Raw genomic sequence first — 17,603 nt, 5'->3', positions numbered from 1 at the left:
ACAAATATTGATTCTTTCGATGAATTTTCCTTACGAATTTTTTTAACGCAGGGAAAAGAATCAATTTTGTTTGCTTCAGACACGGACCATAACTGAAGTTTTCCGAGAAATCCTCTGATTTTGTCTTTTGCAGCTGTGTATATTGTTTTCCTCTCTTCCATTAAGGCTCTTATTAAGGATGTTTAAGTACTCCAAAAGATCAGATTTTGAATTTTGAACCAATTTGATCGCATACAATTTGCAAGGCCTTGCCTTTTATAAAGTTCACTTCTCTGATCACATCTTAAGGCACCAGAAAGCAGTGTGTTCATGAAGAGTTTGGCATTATGAGTTTCAATTTTGTAATTAGTCCTTTTTTGTTGCCGGTCAAAGCTTTGGCACCATCGTTACAAAAAGCAAAACATTTTGTCCAATCCATTTCGTAGTGGTGACACGCGACAGCTTTCTAAAAACATGTGGTACAAACACTGGCCATAAAAGTGTAAGCAGAAAGAGCAATGTGCAATGAGCAATGCAATGCAACACGGGAAAAAATTTCTTCGACAATAAGTAAAATCTTATGTAATTAGATTGAGTTTTGAACGGGTACAACAGTGTGCAGCTATTTAAAAATACTGACACATTATAGTATGAGGGGTTCGCGAACTCAAAAAGTTTGAAAAACACTGGCCTAAATGAATAAACCTGTTCACAATGAACTCGTAAACCAAAACATGTTTCGAAACTTTGGTCCGCAGATATCTGCCTCCGGTTGTAAGATATAAAACAAAAACTCGATGCAAATAACTCAGCAACCAGAAATCGGAGAAATGACTTCAGCTTGAAGAGGCCTTTCTCACTCGATGAATTTGGAGGAAATTGTAAAATATTTTTTGCCTGCAAACACACCTCCAAGAAACTTTTGGTTTGCACTTATGAATAGAGCTTAAAAAAGACCTTTTTTGTTTTAAGCCCCACTTTATTAAGAGAAAAAAAAATGTTTTTCCTGGAGCCCCGGCCGCTCAGCGTACGTCTCTGCTTATTGTTATTTAAAGATTGAACTTTCTACGATTGTTTAACTTGATGTAGAGTTAGTACCTTAACCGCAAGTGAAATGAAAAAAACTTTAAAATCAAGGGAATTCAAACAAAAAAGTTAAAATAAAAAATAGCAATATTGGACGATACGTTACACTTCATTACCAGTGTAGGTATGCGCTAAACTGTTTAAATGCAAAATGAAGGTCAGAAATCAATGATTTATAACTTATTGATTTTTCAATTAAAAAAATAGACACCTAATAAAAAGTTATTTTGCCTCCACATTTATAATAGATAATATTTTTTTTAGAGCGAGAATAAATGAAAAAAGAGTGTAGATAAAATAGTGCGCATCCGTTGACATCTGTCAAATATTAAGTACATAATTTGACGCCCACGTGGAACGCACGCCTGATGATACTTCCCTTTTGCGGCTGCACCCCCATGACATGTGACACATGAATACAAATCTCGAGGTCAACTATTAAGAAAATAAGAAAAAAAAAAAATCGCTAGGCAAAACACCAAAGCTTTCTGCCTCTTCCACTGAGAACAAAATAAAAACAACAAAAAAGTATTATTTGTGTACAAAGAGAGATCACATAATGTATAGTTTCTGTTTATTATTATTTACATGATGTCGTTACACTTAAAAAAATCCAATTGAAGCATAACATCTGTGCATGTTTTTTTTTTTTTTTTTTTGCTTCAAAAGCTCAGTCATGTAGTTTTATTGTTAATCTTTAGAGATCAAGCGCAAGCAAAAATTGCAAAAAAAAAAAAAATACAAAATGATGTCAAAAAGTTGATGCTTGATTTTGTTTTTTGTATCCCAGGAAGTACAAATGAAATTAAAAAAAAAAATCCATAAACTTCAATTGAACAAAAAAAATTATAATTTAAAGCTTTAAAACAAAACGAGAATCAAAATTTAATTAATGCAAAAAAAAAAAAAGATGAAAAGTAAAAACTATTCTCAGGGCCAAAAATTTTAAAAAAGCTTGCAACTTTACGTCACACTCTCATGTCTCTCATGTAAGAGAGAGGAAACACACAAACAACATGGAAAGTGTTGTAGAGCTTTGGTGTAGCTGTAGCAGTAGCAGCGCAAGTAAGAAAAAGAGTACGTTACGTACATGACAAGTCGGAGCGACCAATTGCAGGAATATACGGGAACACGAGCATGAGATACATTTTTTTGTTTTTTTAATTTTAGAGAGCTAAAACCTCAAGACCTAAACTTGAGAAATTAACTAACGAACTAACAAACGAAAAAGCCCTGGCCTGGCGCAGTGAAAGAGTAAAAGTCGTCTCGTCGTCGTCGTGGTCATGGTTTGTGGACGCAGCAGCAGCTCTTGGTTGCTATTGAAAATTTAAGTGAGTCAGTCGGTCGGTACGGTAAATAGAAAGAGGCGTAACAAACTAACGGACAAGCTGACAAGCAAAGAGACAGACGGACGGTCGGACAGTTGTTGCGGTACGTGTTGTGTTGTGTTTGCTATGTTTGCTATCATTTTGCTGTTTTTGCTAAATGTTGATGCTCAAGCTTAAGCTGATGCTGATAGATCTGCTGCTTTAAGGGAGCAGTGTAAAAATCTGCGGCGTGTAACCTGCACTATATTGTGTGTTGTGTTTGTTGATTGATTTGAATCGATTTTGATTCGTTTTGATAGTTCTTGGACACAAAAAAATCATTGACAAACCAAATTTAACAAACCTTAAACTTTTACAAAAAAAAAAACTACATTTACTCATTTTTGATTTCTGATAGGTACCTACTGTCAAAGTAAACACTATATTGAAATATTGTCAGCAACGCAAACGACACACGACGGTTGAACTTTTTTTCTGCTGATTTTTTTGCTTGAACGCTTTTCCTTGGGAAACGACGAAACAACAAAAGACTCAATTAAAAAAAAAATAAAATAATAATACAAACTTTAAACAAAAATTAAAAAAAAAAAAAAAACTAAACTAAACCAGAAAGTTTGAGTGTATCGTATTATTTTTGTTTGTGATTACTCTGCGATTGTTTTGTTATAACACAGAAAAAATAAAAACAAAAATTATTTAAAACTAAAAAAAAACTATTTACAACCCCACCGAATTGAGAATCCCCAAGATATAGATAAATAAAATTGGGTTGACCCAGGAACACAAAAAAAATAGTGATAAAGGGTATAGATAGGACTTTCATATACTTGTTGTACATATATATACCTACTAACTAATAATTAAAGAGGAAGAAAAAGTTAAATACTTTCGTTACTTGATATTTTTTCAAACCCACAACAATCGTTTGATCATTCTGTTGACACCATGTCGGATGTTGGAAGTATCGACGAAGGAGTTTCTGGTGGGCCAAGTAAGTATTTTATTTATTTTTAATTTAAACTTTGAAAATCTTGACATTCTACCCTATCTCATCATATACCTGCTTTGAATCTTTAAAAGATGGGTTTCCACACCCCCTGAGTATGTAATAAAACATAAAATAACGACTTTTTAAGTCGGAAACAAAAGAAAGAAGCAAACAAAAAAAAACATTGAGCCATAGTTTATTATTAGACAACCCAAAACCATCCCTTAATTGGCTTACGACGACGACTACGGCAACGACAAACTACGACGTGAAACCCATACCTATCCATCCTCCATCCATCCAACCATCCCGATCCCACCATGAAGTAGGTAGTCGTTAAGTTTATTGTATGCATTTTGATTGTAGACGCAGACAGTGTGCTGAAGTTTCAACAAATAAATTTAAATAATTTCAAAAAAAAAAAAAAAAAAAAAAAACATCAAGTCCAGTTCAGATACAGTCAAGTCCGTCCAGTGAAGCTAGGTGCTCGCTGTAGATAATGAACATTTTAAGCGTTTACAATATTGTGGCCTTGTAAATCAACATCACACCCTTCTCCGTGCGGTCCCCGTCTTCACTTCCCTCGTTTGTTTGTATTGAAAACGGAAAACTTTGCAAAAAGCTTATCTCGTCGAAAATTAATACGAGTTTTATAGTTGTACCTTTTATATTTGACGCAGGACTTTTAAAAAAGTTGCTATAGCATTTGTTTGTCCTTTTTTTTCTTAGTTTTTTTTTTTTTTTTTTTTTTTTCTTGTCAAAATTTTACTTTAGATGCGTTAAAAATTAGATGTATAACAAATGTATTTTCCGCTATATGCGTGTATCTATCTACTCATTGCCACTTAGGTAGGGGTAGGTGTTGTAGGTAGGTAGGTACCTATTCTATGAAAGTTCTCTTTGTAGGTACCTATAACTATTTTCATTGCCTCTCTTGTACCCATCTTGAGATTTTTTTTCATAGCTTTTGCTATGTATGTATGTAATAAATAAATATGTGAAACATCAACTACTGACTATTACTAGGTCAAATATGAGTTTTATACTCTTGCTATTATTACGCAAATGCAAATCTACGCAGACATAAGTAAGCTTTTTTTCTTTAGGGTTCTTTTTGTATCTTAGGTTTATGCCAAGACAAACCTATAGCTATAGCATAGGACTACAAAATTATATTATTCAACATCAAAATATTGAAAAACAAAAATACAAATATTATATCCATATCCATCACCATCTCCGTGTCCATCATCTTTTAGGACATATAAAAAAAAAGGGATAGCTATATACGAGATTAGCAGGAAAAGGAAAGCATTTCAAGGTAGATATATCAAAAGTAAGCCAAGGTCTTAACATTTTTGTGAGAAATTATGTACCTATCTCTTTATTGTAAATATACAGCTGCATATTATGTATCCAGTATATGGCAAATGTTGTTTTTTTTTTTGTTTTTTTTTTTTTTGTTTTGCAAATATTCGATATGGGATGGGGACAAGAACAATACACCAAGACTTAGCAACATGATTTTCATCATCAGGCACAGGAAGTTTTGTTTTGTATGAGTTGTTATTTTCAGTAAAATTTTAATAAAAAAACAAAAATTAAAAAATTGTTGCATACTGTAGTGCAAAGGTAGTTTTATATTTAACTGACAGTGTCTCATACTTTCTTCCAAAATCTTTTGATTTTTTTTTTTTGTCATTGGAAATCGGTTTGTTTATATTTCTCTTCTTAAGATAGCAGACTTTATTCGAATTACAAATAAAGATTTAAATTTCATTTTGAAAGTTCAATATTTCGAACATCCTCCAAAACATGATATTGATTTTCTTATAGAGGTGCATATAATTTCAATGTCAGTAGTAACTTTTTTTTGGAAAAATTTTGATTTTGAACTAGAATTAATAGCGTTCAAGACTTGTCTCTCTCAACTTTTTGCTGTTCATCTAATGGATTTCTGTCGAAATTTTGCATTCAAGAGAATTTGAATCATTTTTGAAGTTTTATTTTTGTTACTTTTTTTTACTTTGACAGATATCATTTTATTCAGAAAATATTATTTTAATTTTCTTTTATTAAAAAAGATATTTTTAAGTTAATTTGAATAAAAAAATTTAATTCAAAAATTGTTGACAACAAAATTTTTTTTCAAATTTTTTCGTACACTATGGTGTATACGTATTTTTTACAAAAAAAAAAAAATAGTTCTGAGGCAATTAAATTCATTACAAAATAATGATTCATATGAAGAAAGATCCCACTGTTGCCAGATTGTTTGAGAGGCAAGGTGTCGAATTTGAAAAATCTTAAAGAAAAAAATGGCCGTTTTCAAAAATGGTCCAAAAAACATTTAGATACATTTTTTTTATGATTTTTCTTTAAATTTTCAGATTAGTTTTGTTTATCAATTTATTTATATATTTTTGTTTTTATGCTTATTGACTGTATGTAAAATTAAATTTGCAATACATACGTAAAAACGAAAAATGTAAGCAAATTGGTTGCTCCTGTTCATATACATCATGGATTTATTTTGTAAAATGCTTTAATTCCAAAGAAGCCTTTGATCGCCAAATTTAAAATTTAAAGAGCCAAATTTTGATGAATCGGAAATCAAAACTTTAAGGAGCGAGTGAAATGTTCAAGGATACTGTTTTTGGTGATATATAGCTGGCTCTGGCAACCAATTTCAAGAGCGAAAAAATGTCTTGAAACATTTTTTTTTATCAATGTCACACTTTCTAAATGATTCAAAAATTTAACCTTTTGGCCATAACAAACAGGGTTGGGGTCAAAACTCTTTTTTTCAAAATTCTGCTTTCCTGAGTTCTGTTTTACAAAATTCTGCGAAAAATTAAAAAAGCGTGCACTTTTAATGCATTTGCAAAATTTTGTAAAATCATATAATCCACAAAATTTTTGCTTATTTGATTACTTACTTACAATGTTTTTGATATTAATTATTGGTTTGATAAATCAACAAATTTAAAAATATTAAGAACAAATGATAGATATTTTAGAAAAATAATTAAAAATTAATTAATTTATTATCAATTAAAAATTAATTATCAAAAAATTAATTCAGGAAAGGAATATTTTGAATCATTCAACATCAGCTCTTATTAATTTTAGTGTCCAAAAAATAAGTGTTTCAAAAAATATTTGAGACAATTAAACATGATTATTGGAAAGTACTAGAGTTGAATTACATTAATGAGGTTTTTGTTTAAGCAGAATTTTTTTTTGTTCAAATTTATCCTCGCATATTTTGAAAAATAAAATTTTTATAAGCTGAATTTTGAAAGAATGAAAAAAAAAAGCATTTTCAAAAACTAAATTTTCGTTAAAAAAGCAGAATTTTGAAAACCAGAATTTTGAAGTCAGAATTTTAACATGCTCTTTTTAAAACACTTTTATTTGCTCTAAAATTTAATATAATGTGCATGTATCGAATATTTAGTAAAATTTATACATTTTTGTTTAAGTTTCAGTATTGTTTTTTTTTTTTGTGTTAGAGAAAAATTGCTAAGTGAAAAAAGTGCGTATACACCATAGTGTCCCAATTTCGATTCTAAAAACTTCAGGTACTAGACCCCGAAGAAACTTTTTGTTTTTAGTTATGACTAAACTTATCTTAAAAACTAATATCATACAACAAGAAAATAGTTGAACATTTTTGTAAAAAAAGATAGTCGTATCTATGTATCTTGATGCTGAAAACATTTGTAATGTGATTGTATGTGATGTACAGGAATTAAGTTGAAAAAAATTTCATGACATAAAGTCCGCCTCTGTAATCGCCTAGACAGAATCAATTCTACACACTACAAGCCAAACAAAATTATTTTTCTAGCTCTCTAATCGTAATGTAGGAATGATTTTTTTGTCTCAAACGAACCTATTACCTCCTATATATACATACATATCACGAACGAAAAATCAAACAACAAAAAATATTCCAAAAGAAGAATACAAAAAAAAAAAATACAAGTTAAATGTAAAAAAAAATATAGATTTATATGTGGACGAGTGTATTATCTGATATTGATTATTCAGTTCGAAGCTTAAAATACCAAATCAGCTGGTTGCAGTTAGATATTCGTATATAAAAACTTTTATAATTATACATAACGATGATGCGAAGACAAAGTTATACGAGAGCAAAAAGAAAACATTTAAGCGCATACTCTCATATTTTGTGCAAGATATTGCAATAGAAGATACAGAGAGCGAGAGCTGAAAACCAAAAAGGCAAGATTAAGAGTGAGCTTCGTAAACTAACTACAAACAGCTGATGCCGATTCTTTAAAGCTCCACTACTATACAATTTAAATATATGTACATTGTGAGCTTATAGTTTGTGCAAAATTCGTGACTTGACATTCCAATGTCAAAATCACACAAAACAATAAAAAAAAAAAAGAGACAGAACGATGAACAAGAACAAAATATAAACATCTATGGTACAAATGTTTGTTTGTTTGTTTATCTCTCCGAATTTCTCGGATGCATTTTAATTTGCTTCATGACATACATATGTACCTATGTATCTAGAAGTTGTAATATTTTAAAATGAGTATGCATATGCATATAAATAAAATTAATGTACTTGCCATTAAGTTTTCAATTGAAATCTGAAAGTTTAACCCAAAAATTAAATAAACATTCATTACTGTTAAATGTCCTGAATTTGAAATAAGTTTTAAATAAAAAAAATTAATTTAAACTTTAGGTATAAACAAATTTTCCACAGGTCGATGAACAGATGAACACTTTTCTAACATATCATAGGTTAATGTTATGTTAGAATTGTAGCCTTGAATTTGGTATATTCCGTAAGAAAATCCAATACTTTTTTTTTATAGCGAGAATACGACCCAGGAAAACTTTTTTTTATTGATAGACTTATGCATGTTTGGGTGTGTATTAATTATCTATGTGTTTGTGTATCTATAAAAATATTGTAAGATAATCTATGTAGCTTTACTCTTAGGAAGTAGGTCACATTCGTTATGTTTCTAGCTTTGAATTATAGAGATAACCGTTATGATGCTTTTTCTCTTAGGTTCTGGGAATAAGAAAAAAAAACAGGAAAAAGGAGTTCATATTGAAAATTAAGAACAATTTTCAATGTGTCGAGAATTTTTTTTTCAAAAACTAGAAATTTACTTTTTGGGTGTATTGTTTCCGGAAATGCCCAGTTTTCTTTTAAAAAAAATTCAAAATTTAACAAATTTGTTCAGGAGTCAACATTTTTTCATTTTTCGATATATTTAAGGGTTTACATTTTTAAGTTCTTAAAAATATAGAAATAAAGAATAGGGAACTCAGGTGATGCATTTTAGATTACTAAATGCAATTAATTTTATCAAAATTCTCAAAGGAAGTTAACCTTCAAATGGACTTTTACCACTTTAAAACTTAGGTACCTATATTTCCATATTTTTTATAGAAATTGTTTTACTATAATTGGATTTTTAAGTGTTAAAAATAGAAATAAATTAAAAACAACTTATTTTTATGAGTAATCAAGTTCATTCAGGAACTGATTTATCTATTTAGTTAAAAAAAAAACCGCTCAAATATTACCATTTAGTTTTTAAGATTTTAAAAAATATTATTAATATTGCATTAAGTTGAGAATAATAGATTTACCTACTCATGGCCTCAGTTTTTCGTTTGTGACCTTCATAAGATGTCAGTTTAATCAAGTCCCAATTTAAAACTACACTCAGAAAACAAAATAGTTGTTATCGGGATAACTATTAAAATAGTTAAAAAAAATAGTTATTTTTGACTATTTTAATAGCAGTCGTGTTCTCCAAATTAACTATTAAATAGTTAATTTTAACTATTGAAATAGTTGTATGTGACTATTTAAAAAGTCAATAATGACTCTTTAATAGTCAATAATGACTATTTAATAGTCATTTATGACTATTTAAAATAGTTATCCCGGTTTTAACTATTAAAATAGTTTTTTTTTTCTCTCTGTACTTACAGATTATATTTAATAACTTTTAATTTTGAATAAAATTACATTTTCCTTTGTATACTTTTCAGAATATGTTGTCGGAATGGAAGGCGGCGGTGGAGCAGAATTTGATTCGGGTAAAGGTATTGTTTGTATAAGTTACTTATGCCGTTATTTTTATATTACCACAAACCAATTGTTTTTTTTGTTCTTATAATTCAAGGACAACAAAGCCAACAAATTGAACAAGAACTAGCAACAAAAATGTTGCAAATTCAATCAAAACGTTTCTATCTCGATGTCAAACAAAATAGGAGAGGGCGGTTTATAAAAGTCGCAGAGGTGATGTTTTGTTCTTAATTGTATCTTTTTTTTTCTTAAATTTATCTTTACCCTTCGTAGAATCTTTAATTTTGGAAATAAAATTAATTATGGATATTTTTTTTTTAACTTAACATTTGAAGCGTTTAGAATGAGAAGAGATTAAGTGACAAATTTCAAGTTTTAATTAATCATCGTTTAAAGTTTTTGAGTATTAACTTTTTTTGAATGACAATAGATGAAAGGCAATAACCTCAAAATAAAAGTTATCGTTTAACACCTTTATCCGCTAGACAAAATAAAAATTTTCAAAAGTGTCACTTGACGCCTTCTCATTATCAAAGTTTCATTTATTTATTTTCATTCTTTTTATATCGCATTGTTTCAAAATGAAGTGAATTCATTAAATTAAGGCTTTAATTTTCTATCATACAAAGCTTTAACACAACACATTTTCTGATTAAATTAAAAAGAGCAAATTAAGTATTCTTTAAAAACAAAATTTTCAAACAACAAATTAACTGATTAAAATTTTTTTTTTTTTTTTTTGAAAAAGTTAGAAGTTAAAATAAAAAAAAACGAAGTTTTTTGCAGAAAAAAAATTTAAGATATGAAAGAAAGAAATCATACAAGTCACCTACACAGCTCCAAGACAAATCATTCAGTGTTTTCATTAAGTTCTTAGACAATTCTTCGAAATTGTGACTTCTTTCTTCTATTTTTTTTTTTTTTTTTTTTTGGTGACACCAAAATATAATCACAATTTGTCAGCCTGGGATGATTACAAAAATATGCCATCATCCGGCACTGGCACTAGTTTAACGAGACCGATTCCTTAAGATGCTTTTGTTGCTTGTCAGTCGCAAATTTAAATTTAGAAACTTTAACGCAAACAAAGTTAGACTTAATGGCCACATTAGACATAGAAAACCCCAAACTCTAGTCTATGATTTATTTTTCATAAACAAAACAAAATACAAAAATTCTCTAGTCTCAGTCTTAAATATAGAATATGAATTTTTTAACCCTTAACCATAAAATCTTTTCATGTTTTACTGATTTTTACCTTTAACACCTGCATTAGTAAAAAAAATCGTTTTTCATTATAGAAAACATCGAAACTGACGTAAACTTTTTTTTATTTTCAAACCTTTATTCATTTATTTATTATTGAATGCGTTAGATAGGTGCAGATGGTCGAAGAAGTCAAGTGTATTTAGCATTATCAACAGCAGCTGAGTTCCGAGATCACTTGTCAACTTTCAGTGATTATTATGCATCATTAGGTGGGTTTAAGAAAAATACCATTTTACATTAAGCTTGTATTTTTTTATTTTTTTGAAAAACCAATATTTTGTATATTAACATATAATAAGTCACTCAAACAGGACCACCCAATCCAGAAAATGTACCCGAAGATGGAAAACTTAAATCTGAGATGATGATTAAGGACAATCGACGATATTATTTAGATTTGAAAGAGAACGCAAGGGGACGTTTTTTAAGAGTACGTTTATTTTGTAGTGATTTATTAATGAATTTCTTATCGTTTTTGAATTTTCAATTTTGTCATATGAAGAAATCAAATCCATTTTTAAAAGGTATCTCAAACTATAACAAGAGGTGGTCCTAGATCTCAAATTGCAATTCCAGCCCAGGGAATGATCGAATTTAGAGATGCTCTTACCGATCTGCTAGAAGAGTTTGGAACTAGTGATGGAGGGTATGCTTCATGCTTGTTTATTGTTTTTTTGTTTCTTTCTATTTATAGTTTTGTATTTGTGTAGTTTTAAAGGAGAACTACCTGAGGAACGTCATATGAAAGTTGACAATAAAAACTTTTACTTTGATATTGGACAAAATAATCGGGGTATTTACATGCGAATAAGTGAGGTGAGTAAACTTCCACAAAATAATATGTACTATTTAATTTTACTCTTACAAAAAAAAGCCCTATTAACAGGGGCGTACAAACCATTAGGGCAGCCTAAACAGTGCCCTGGGTCCACAATAAATGCAAGGGCCCAACGAAAAAACCTGCGTCAAAGAAACTCATAGGTTTCATGTATGAATAAAGCTAAAAGAGACCTTTCTTTTGATTTACTCTATGAATTTAAGGGGAATTTAGAATGATTTTTTTTCGGCAAGGAGTACCCTTTGATATTTTTAAATCAAAAAACCAAAACTTGTTTTGAGACTCTGATCCGCAGATATCTGCCTACGAATGTTAGAAAACAAAGTTTGGATGCAAATAACTCAGTAACCAGAACTCCAAGAAGCTTTTGGTTTTCAGTTAAATACCTTTCTTTCGATCTCTCATGCCCCCCAGGGACCCCGGCCGCTTTTACGTACGCCGCACATAGGAGTATTGTCATCAAAAACCTGGCCATAATGATTTTTCGTGGTTTATGTTATTATTTCTGTTTAAAATGAGTATTCCTACAAGAAAATACAATATAAACCTAGTTTTTGTTATTTTTATTTTTTTATCAAAAACTAAAAAATTTGATTAATGGCCTATACTCCGCCTGTCGACATTATTTTTCTCAAATTTTTTTCCTCATCTCTAATACGCAATTCTCAGTTTCTTTTCTCTCTTCCCCAACCTTAATTAAGATCACCTAAAATAAAATACACTAATAACATCAGTAAATTTAATTTCAAATAAAAAACGTTGCATAAAGTAAGGAGTATTTTCTATCAGAAAGTGAAAAACTAATGGACCCTCAATTCTCTAAAGAGCACCTAAGAGCACCCAATTTTTGTTGCATTGTGTTGAAGAATATATAAACTAACTCATAAGTTTCAATTCATCGCAGAATAACGGGGTATACTAAAACAAAATCATTAAAGTTCAAATTATAACTTAACAAAAATATCAAGTTTTTAGATACTAGTTCTAAGCCCGAATTAATTAGAAAACACCATCTAACATTTCCAAAACTTTTTTAATATCGTTAATAAATAACTGAAGATGAATTCTCCATTTAAATTTTTTTAGATTTCTATCACAACACTTCGATATTGCATATAGAATAACACTAACTAAAATACTTCGCATTCAAATAAAAATGAGGTAGATGTAACAGTTAACTTTGAACTCATTTTTTAACAAGACACAATCGAAAAACAAAAAACTGAGTGCAGCATATTGACACATGTTTATTTTGCACCCACTTTGCCAAACTTATTGGTGTAAATTTTGATTTTCAGAAAATCGACTTATGACCACGTTTTTACTGCAAATACTCCTATGTGCGCCGCTACCTATTAACCGTTCTGCCTAATAACCTGTTTTCTATATCTTCATTCTACCTTACTCAAAGCCCTATCGTTTGCTTTATCTTTCTCTTTTCAGGTGAAAAGTAATTTTCGGACAGCAATAACAGTTCCAGAAAAATGCTGGATTCGCTTTCGTGATATTCTTACTGATTATTGTGAGAAAATGAAAAAATCGTCCGATACGTCAATCACTGCCGAAAATAATATTCAAACAACTCCTTCTAACAGTTTAAAATGAAAGCTTAAGTATTAAAATTAATTAAAAAATATTTGCTTGCAATATAACAAAACAGAAACAAAAAAAAATATATTCAATTACACAGACAAACAAAAAAACAAACAAAATTAAAAAAAAAATACACCTAAACAGACAGAACATAAAAAATATAAAATACATATATATGACGAACAAACAAAAAAAGTTCAATAATAACTTTAATTTTAATTAAATTAATAGTATTGTAAGCTAAGACAAAAATAATTATAATAATAGTTTGAAGAAAAAAAAAATAACAAACAATACAAAAAATAGCATAAATCTTATTAAAACAAAACGTATGCTGAAGGAGAAAGAAATTGATTAATTAATTATATTTGTATATAGAAAACACTTATAGAAAAATTTAAAAAATATAAAAATGATAATTCTCAACTAAAAATAGTAAAAAAAAAAAAATAGCTTGTAACGAGTATGTTATCTAGATTATCAAGTACATATTGCTGTTACTGTTGGTCTATGCAAGCTTTTTGCCTTGTTTCTTAATCTTAGAACAAACAAAAAAACAAACAAAATAGGAAATAATTATTTGTTATAAATCTTCATAGTCTAAGGGAATGTTATAAAACAATGTTTGCTATCATAGAAAAAAGCATATATATTTGAACCTCTAATTGCCTCAAGCCTTTTCGAAAAGTGACAAGTCCCATTTCCAAAAATTACAAAAAAAAAAACAAAAACAAAAACCAAGGCAAATTATATCCCTGTATAAAATCAAAAAAAAAAAAAAAACTATTTCTTGCCATTTCCCACTTTCAAATTAAATGAAAAATAAGAAAAGCAAGGGAGATACAATAAAAAGTACATACGATTTGTTCAAAATAAAACTAATATCAAATTCAGATCCAAGATAGTTATACATATACATGTGTATATCTATATATATATATATATATATATATAATTGTTATATTTACTAGACAAAATTTACAGAAAAAGAAAAATCTATATATATGAAAAATAAAAAATGTGTATATATATATTTATATATATGTATATATATGGATTTATATATTTTATTACATATACCTACTTTAAAGAAAATGTTAAAAATAAAGTAAAACATATTTTTGAATAGCTTGTTAGATAAAAAAAAATTTAATCGTTGCATCAAAATCCAAAGGATACCAGCAAATACAATTTCAAGCCTAAGCTCACAACAAAATATGATTTCAGGTTGAAAAGCAAGGTTCTCTAAAAAAACAGAAAAGCAATCTTGTTTTTTGCTTTAAAAAAAATTTTAAGTTTAAAAAAATTACATAGTTTTTTTTTATTGTTAATGATGAATTATTTAAAAGAAAATTTAAATAAAGTGAATAATTAATGCATCAAAATACGAGAGCAATAAGAAAAAGGAAAAATATTATTTTTTTTTTCGCATAGAATTTTCAAATTATCCATATATGAAATTGCAAAACTATTCACCCACGCACAGTTTGAAAGATTGAAGAAAGTTTCAAAACCTTGTTAGGTATGTGTTTCCAATGAATTCGCAGAGAAGTATCTGCATCTTCTGTATAGAAACTTTTAAAAGTTTCTCTTTACTAACAAGGTTTTAGTCTACAAACAAAAAATTTATATCAATCTTTTACTTACCACGTGCGGTGCAAAATTGTTAAATGATTTAAAATACAAAACAAAAAAAAAATATAACAAAACAAAAATAAGCAAGAAAACAATAAGTTTAAGTAGACATTTATGTATATTACTTTTAATTTAATTTTTGTTTGCATAATTTCACGCTTACATTTCTGTCAGTTAGAAAACTCTATATAAATAATTATTAAAAGAATACATTGACTTAATGTCGATTCGAGTCGAATCTTATCCAGCTTAATTCTTTCCGATTAGGATATTTTGTGTTATATAATTATATAGCAGTAAGTAGTTAATTAACAAAAAAGAAAACATTTAAAAACAAAAAAAAAAAAAACAAAAAAAAATCATCCCGAATGTTGGTATAAATAAATGTGATATTTTCTTGCTACAAGAGAAAACTTACATAAATAAAAAGAAAAAAAAACTAAGATATCTTATATTTTCCTTACAACAATAACATCAAATTATATACAAAAAAAAAATGGTGGAGTATTTTTTGTATCTCTTACAAATTACTTTTAACTTTCTTTTCATGTTAAACTTATTTTAAAAAAATGTTTAATAATTATCCAAGATATAAAAATGATGTTTTGAAAAACTTTGAAATAAATAAAATTTTCAGTTAAAATATATCAGAAATCTAGGTTAACAAATAAGTCTTATTTTCTTTTATACTTAATTTTTATTATTTTTCAGTTTGAATTTCTTTTGTTTTTTTTTCGTTATAATTCAATTTTTTAAACAGATGGGGGGAAGAAAAAAATTTAATTTAAATGTTTTAAGCATAATCTGTGAGGTGTGTGTATGTATATTGTATAGTATTCTTATCGGTATTTGTTTAAATTTTACGCAACAACTGGAAAAATCTTTCAATTTTATTCCAAAATAAAATGCACGACTGGGTTGCACGAACTTGCTCTTATAGTTCAACTTTTATCTTAGATAACAAATTAAAATTACTACTTTTAGTTAAGGTATGAAAAGAATAAAAAGAAAAAAGGGGTAAAACTAAATTTTATATTTTTGTATTATTGTCCAAACATTTTTTTTTTTTTTTTTAATTTCAGTATATTTTATCTTAAAAATCTATCGAAACATCTGTGTCAAAGTTTTGAAAAAAATTGAGTCAACCTGTAACAGTTCATTTGAGACTTGTTTCATAAGGAATTAAGCTAATCATCATCAAGTTAAAAAAAAATTCTGAAAATAATTTTAAAAAGCAAAACTTTTGCCTTTTAGGGACACATCATGGGCGTAGCTATCGCTGTTATTTTTTGCTTAGCTGTTTTTAATTAAGCGAACGAAAGTTCTTGATTTTGCAAAAAAGTGGCTATTTTCTAAACGTGACGTCGTAGAAAGTTGTATTTTTTTTATCGATAGATAAATTAATATTAGGCTGACAAAGTTATTGAAAAAAAATTTTTAAAAATTTCAAAATCAAGTTATGAAGGTTTTTTTAATGGAAAGATTATGAAAAAAACGGTTTTTTTTTATATACAAATTTTTGAAAAACGCCTACTTTGTAGGAGTATTTTCTATACGTGACGTCGTAGAAAGTTAAATTTTTTTTTAATCGATCGATAGAGATAGAGAGATAAGAGATACAAAAATCTGTTATAGCTTATTTGAAAGGTTATAATCTAAAGAAGAATACTAATTAAGGATTCTTAAATATTTTATCATTAAATAAGTTAGAAAGTTGATTTTTTTTTTATCGATAGATAAATTTATTGTTCGGCTGAAAAAGTTATTTTAGAAATTCTAAATCAATTTCAAAATCAAGTTATGAAGTTTTTTTAAACAAAAACAAAGTGGTTATAATGAGTAGGGAAATTTGTTTAAAGAAATTTGATTTGTACCAATGGAAAGTTTATGAAAAAAAAATAAGGGTCTAATATGGATTTTTTTTTATACCAATTTTTGAAAAACGCCTACTTTTTTAGGGGTTTGTTTAGGGAAGTTTTTTTTTAAACAAAAACATGAGGTAGATATTTAACAAAGTGGTTATAATGAGTAGGGAAATTTGTTTAAAAAAAAGAAATTTGATTTATACCAATGGAGAGTTTATGAAAAAAAATAAGGGTCTAATACGGATTTTTTTATTTAATACCAATTTTTGAAAAACGCCTACTTTTTAGGGGTATTTTCAAGTGTTTTTTTATTTTAAGGACTTCTTTCAAACTTTTTGCACAAATGTATAGGTACTACCCATACCCACTCAAGTAGCACACTTGTGTATAAATTGGTGTAAATTCATTAATTTTGGTGTAAAATTGAGAAAATTGAAAAAATATGGTGTATTTCTCAAAATTAGTGGTATAAAAATTATACCACTGTCTTTTCTATACAAAATTTCAACATTTTTTTGAGATTCCGTGCAAAAAATACACCGATATTCAGTTGTTTTTATAATATACCATTAATGGTGCATAAAATTATTTGATTCTGAAATCAACCAAAACGGTTTATTTTGTACACTCTGTTTGGTGTAGGAAGCACACCCTGTGGACATAAAATTCACCAAAATGCATATGTGGGAGACGCCATATTTTTCAATGGACGCCATTTAAAAATAGAAGACAGCGATTAATTTTTTTATTAAAATAGTATATTTATCGACCTAATAGTCCCGCATTCTTAGTTTTTTCGATTCATTATAAAATAACTTTTCTTAAAAAAATGTAAAACAACACAAAAATTATAATTTTTGAAAAATGGATTCTTAAAATCGAAAAAAAAAATCATTAATTCACTGACATTTTTGAGGCG

General features: G+C 28.0%; 1 protein-coding gene across 6 annotated transcripts; it reads left to right on the top strand.

Annotated features, from left to right (window-relative positions):
• Positions 1 to 1,984: 1,984 nt before the first annotated feature.
• On the top strand, positions 1,985 to 15,262 carry LOC129920734 (transcriptional activator protein Pur-beta-B). Of its 6 annotated transcripts, none has more exons than XM_056002302.1 (9): positions 1,985 to 2,130; positions 2,236 to 3,384; positions 9,445 to 9,498; positions 9,579 to 9,697; positions 10,860 to 10,962; positions 11,053 to 11,183; positions 11,278 to 11,399; positions 11,464 to 11,569; positions 13,035 to 15,262. In XM_056002302.1, the coding sequence occupies exons 2-9, from the start codon at positions 3,339 to 3,341 to the stop codon at positions 13,194 to 13,196; spliced, it is 843 nt and encodes a 280-aa protein (XP_055858277.1). In that variant the 5' UTR covers positions 1,985 to 2,130; positions 2,236 to 3,338; the 3' UTR covers positions 13,197 to 15,262. The 6 variants fall into 6 exon arrangements, with proteins under 6 accessions (XP_055858277.1, XP_055858280.1, XP_055858279.1 ...); XM_056002304.1 differs by lacking the exon at positions 1,985 to 2,130 and having other exon boundaries at positions 2,158 to 2,496; positions 2,791 to 3,384; XM_056002303.1 differs by lacking the exon at positions 1,985 to 2,130 and having other exon boundaries at positions 2,158 to 2,641; positions 2,791 to 3,384.
• The last annotated feature ends 2,341 nt before the right edge of the window (positions 15,263 to 17,603 follow it).

This window comes from Episyrphus balteatus, chromosome X (genome assembly GCF_945859705.1).
Source record: "Episyrphus balteatus chromosome X, idEpiBalt1.1, whole genome shotgun sequence".
Lineage (NCBI taxonomy): Eukaryota > Metazoa > Arthropoda > Insecta > Diptera > Syrphidae > Episyrphus > Episyrphus balteatus.
This window is presented reverse-complemented; position numbering and strand designations above follow the sequence as displayed.

What these genes read in the sequence shown, in the direction of transcription:
- LOC129920734 (XM_056002302.1), top strand. Translation starts at nt 3,339, where the DNA reads ATGTCGGATGTTGGAAGTATCGACGAAGGAGTTTCTGGTGGGCCAA. An exon ending in GGTTTATAAAAGTCGCAGAG is followed by an intron (nt 9,698 to 10,859) that starts GTGATGTTTTGT and finishes TGAATGCGTTAG; the next exon opens with ATAGGTGCAGATGGTCGAAG. An exon ending in TGATTATTATGCATCATTAG is followed by an intron (nt 10,963 to 11,052) that starts GTGGGTTTAAGA and finishes ACATATAATAAG; the next exon opens with TCACTCAAACAGGACCACCC.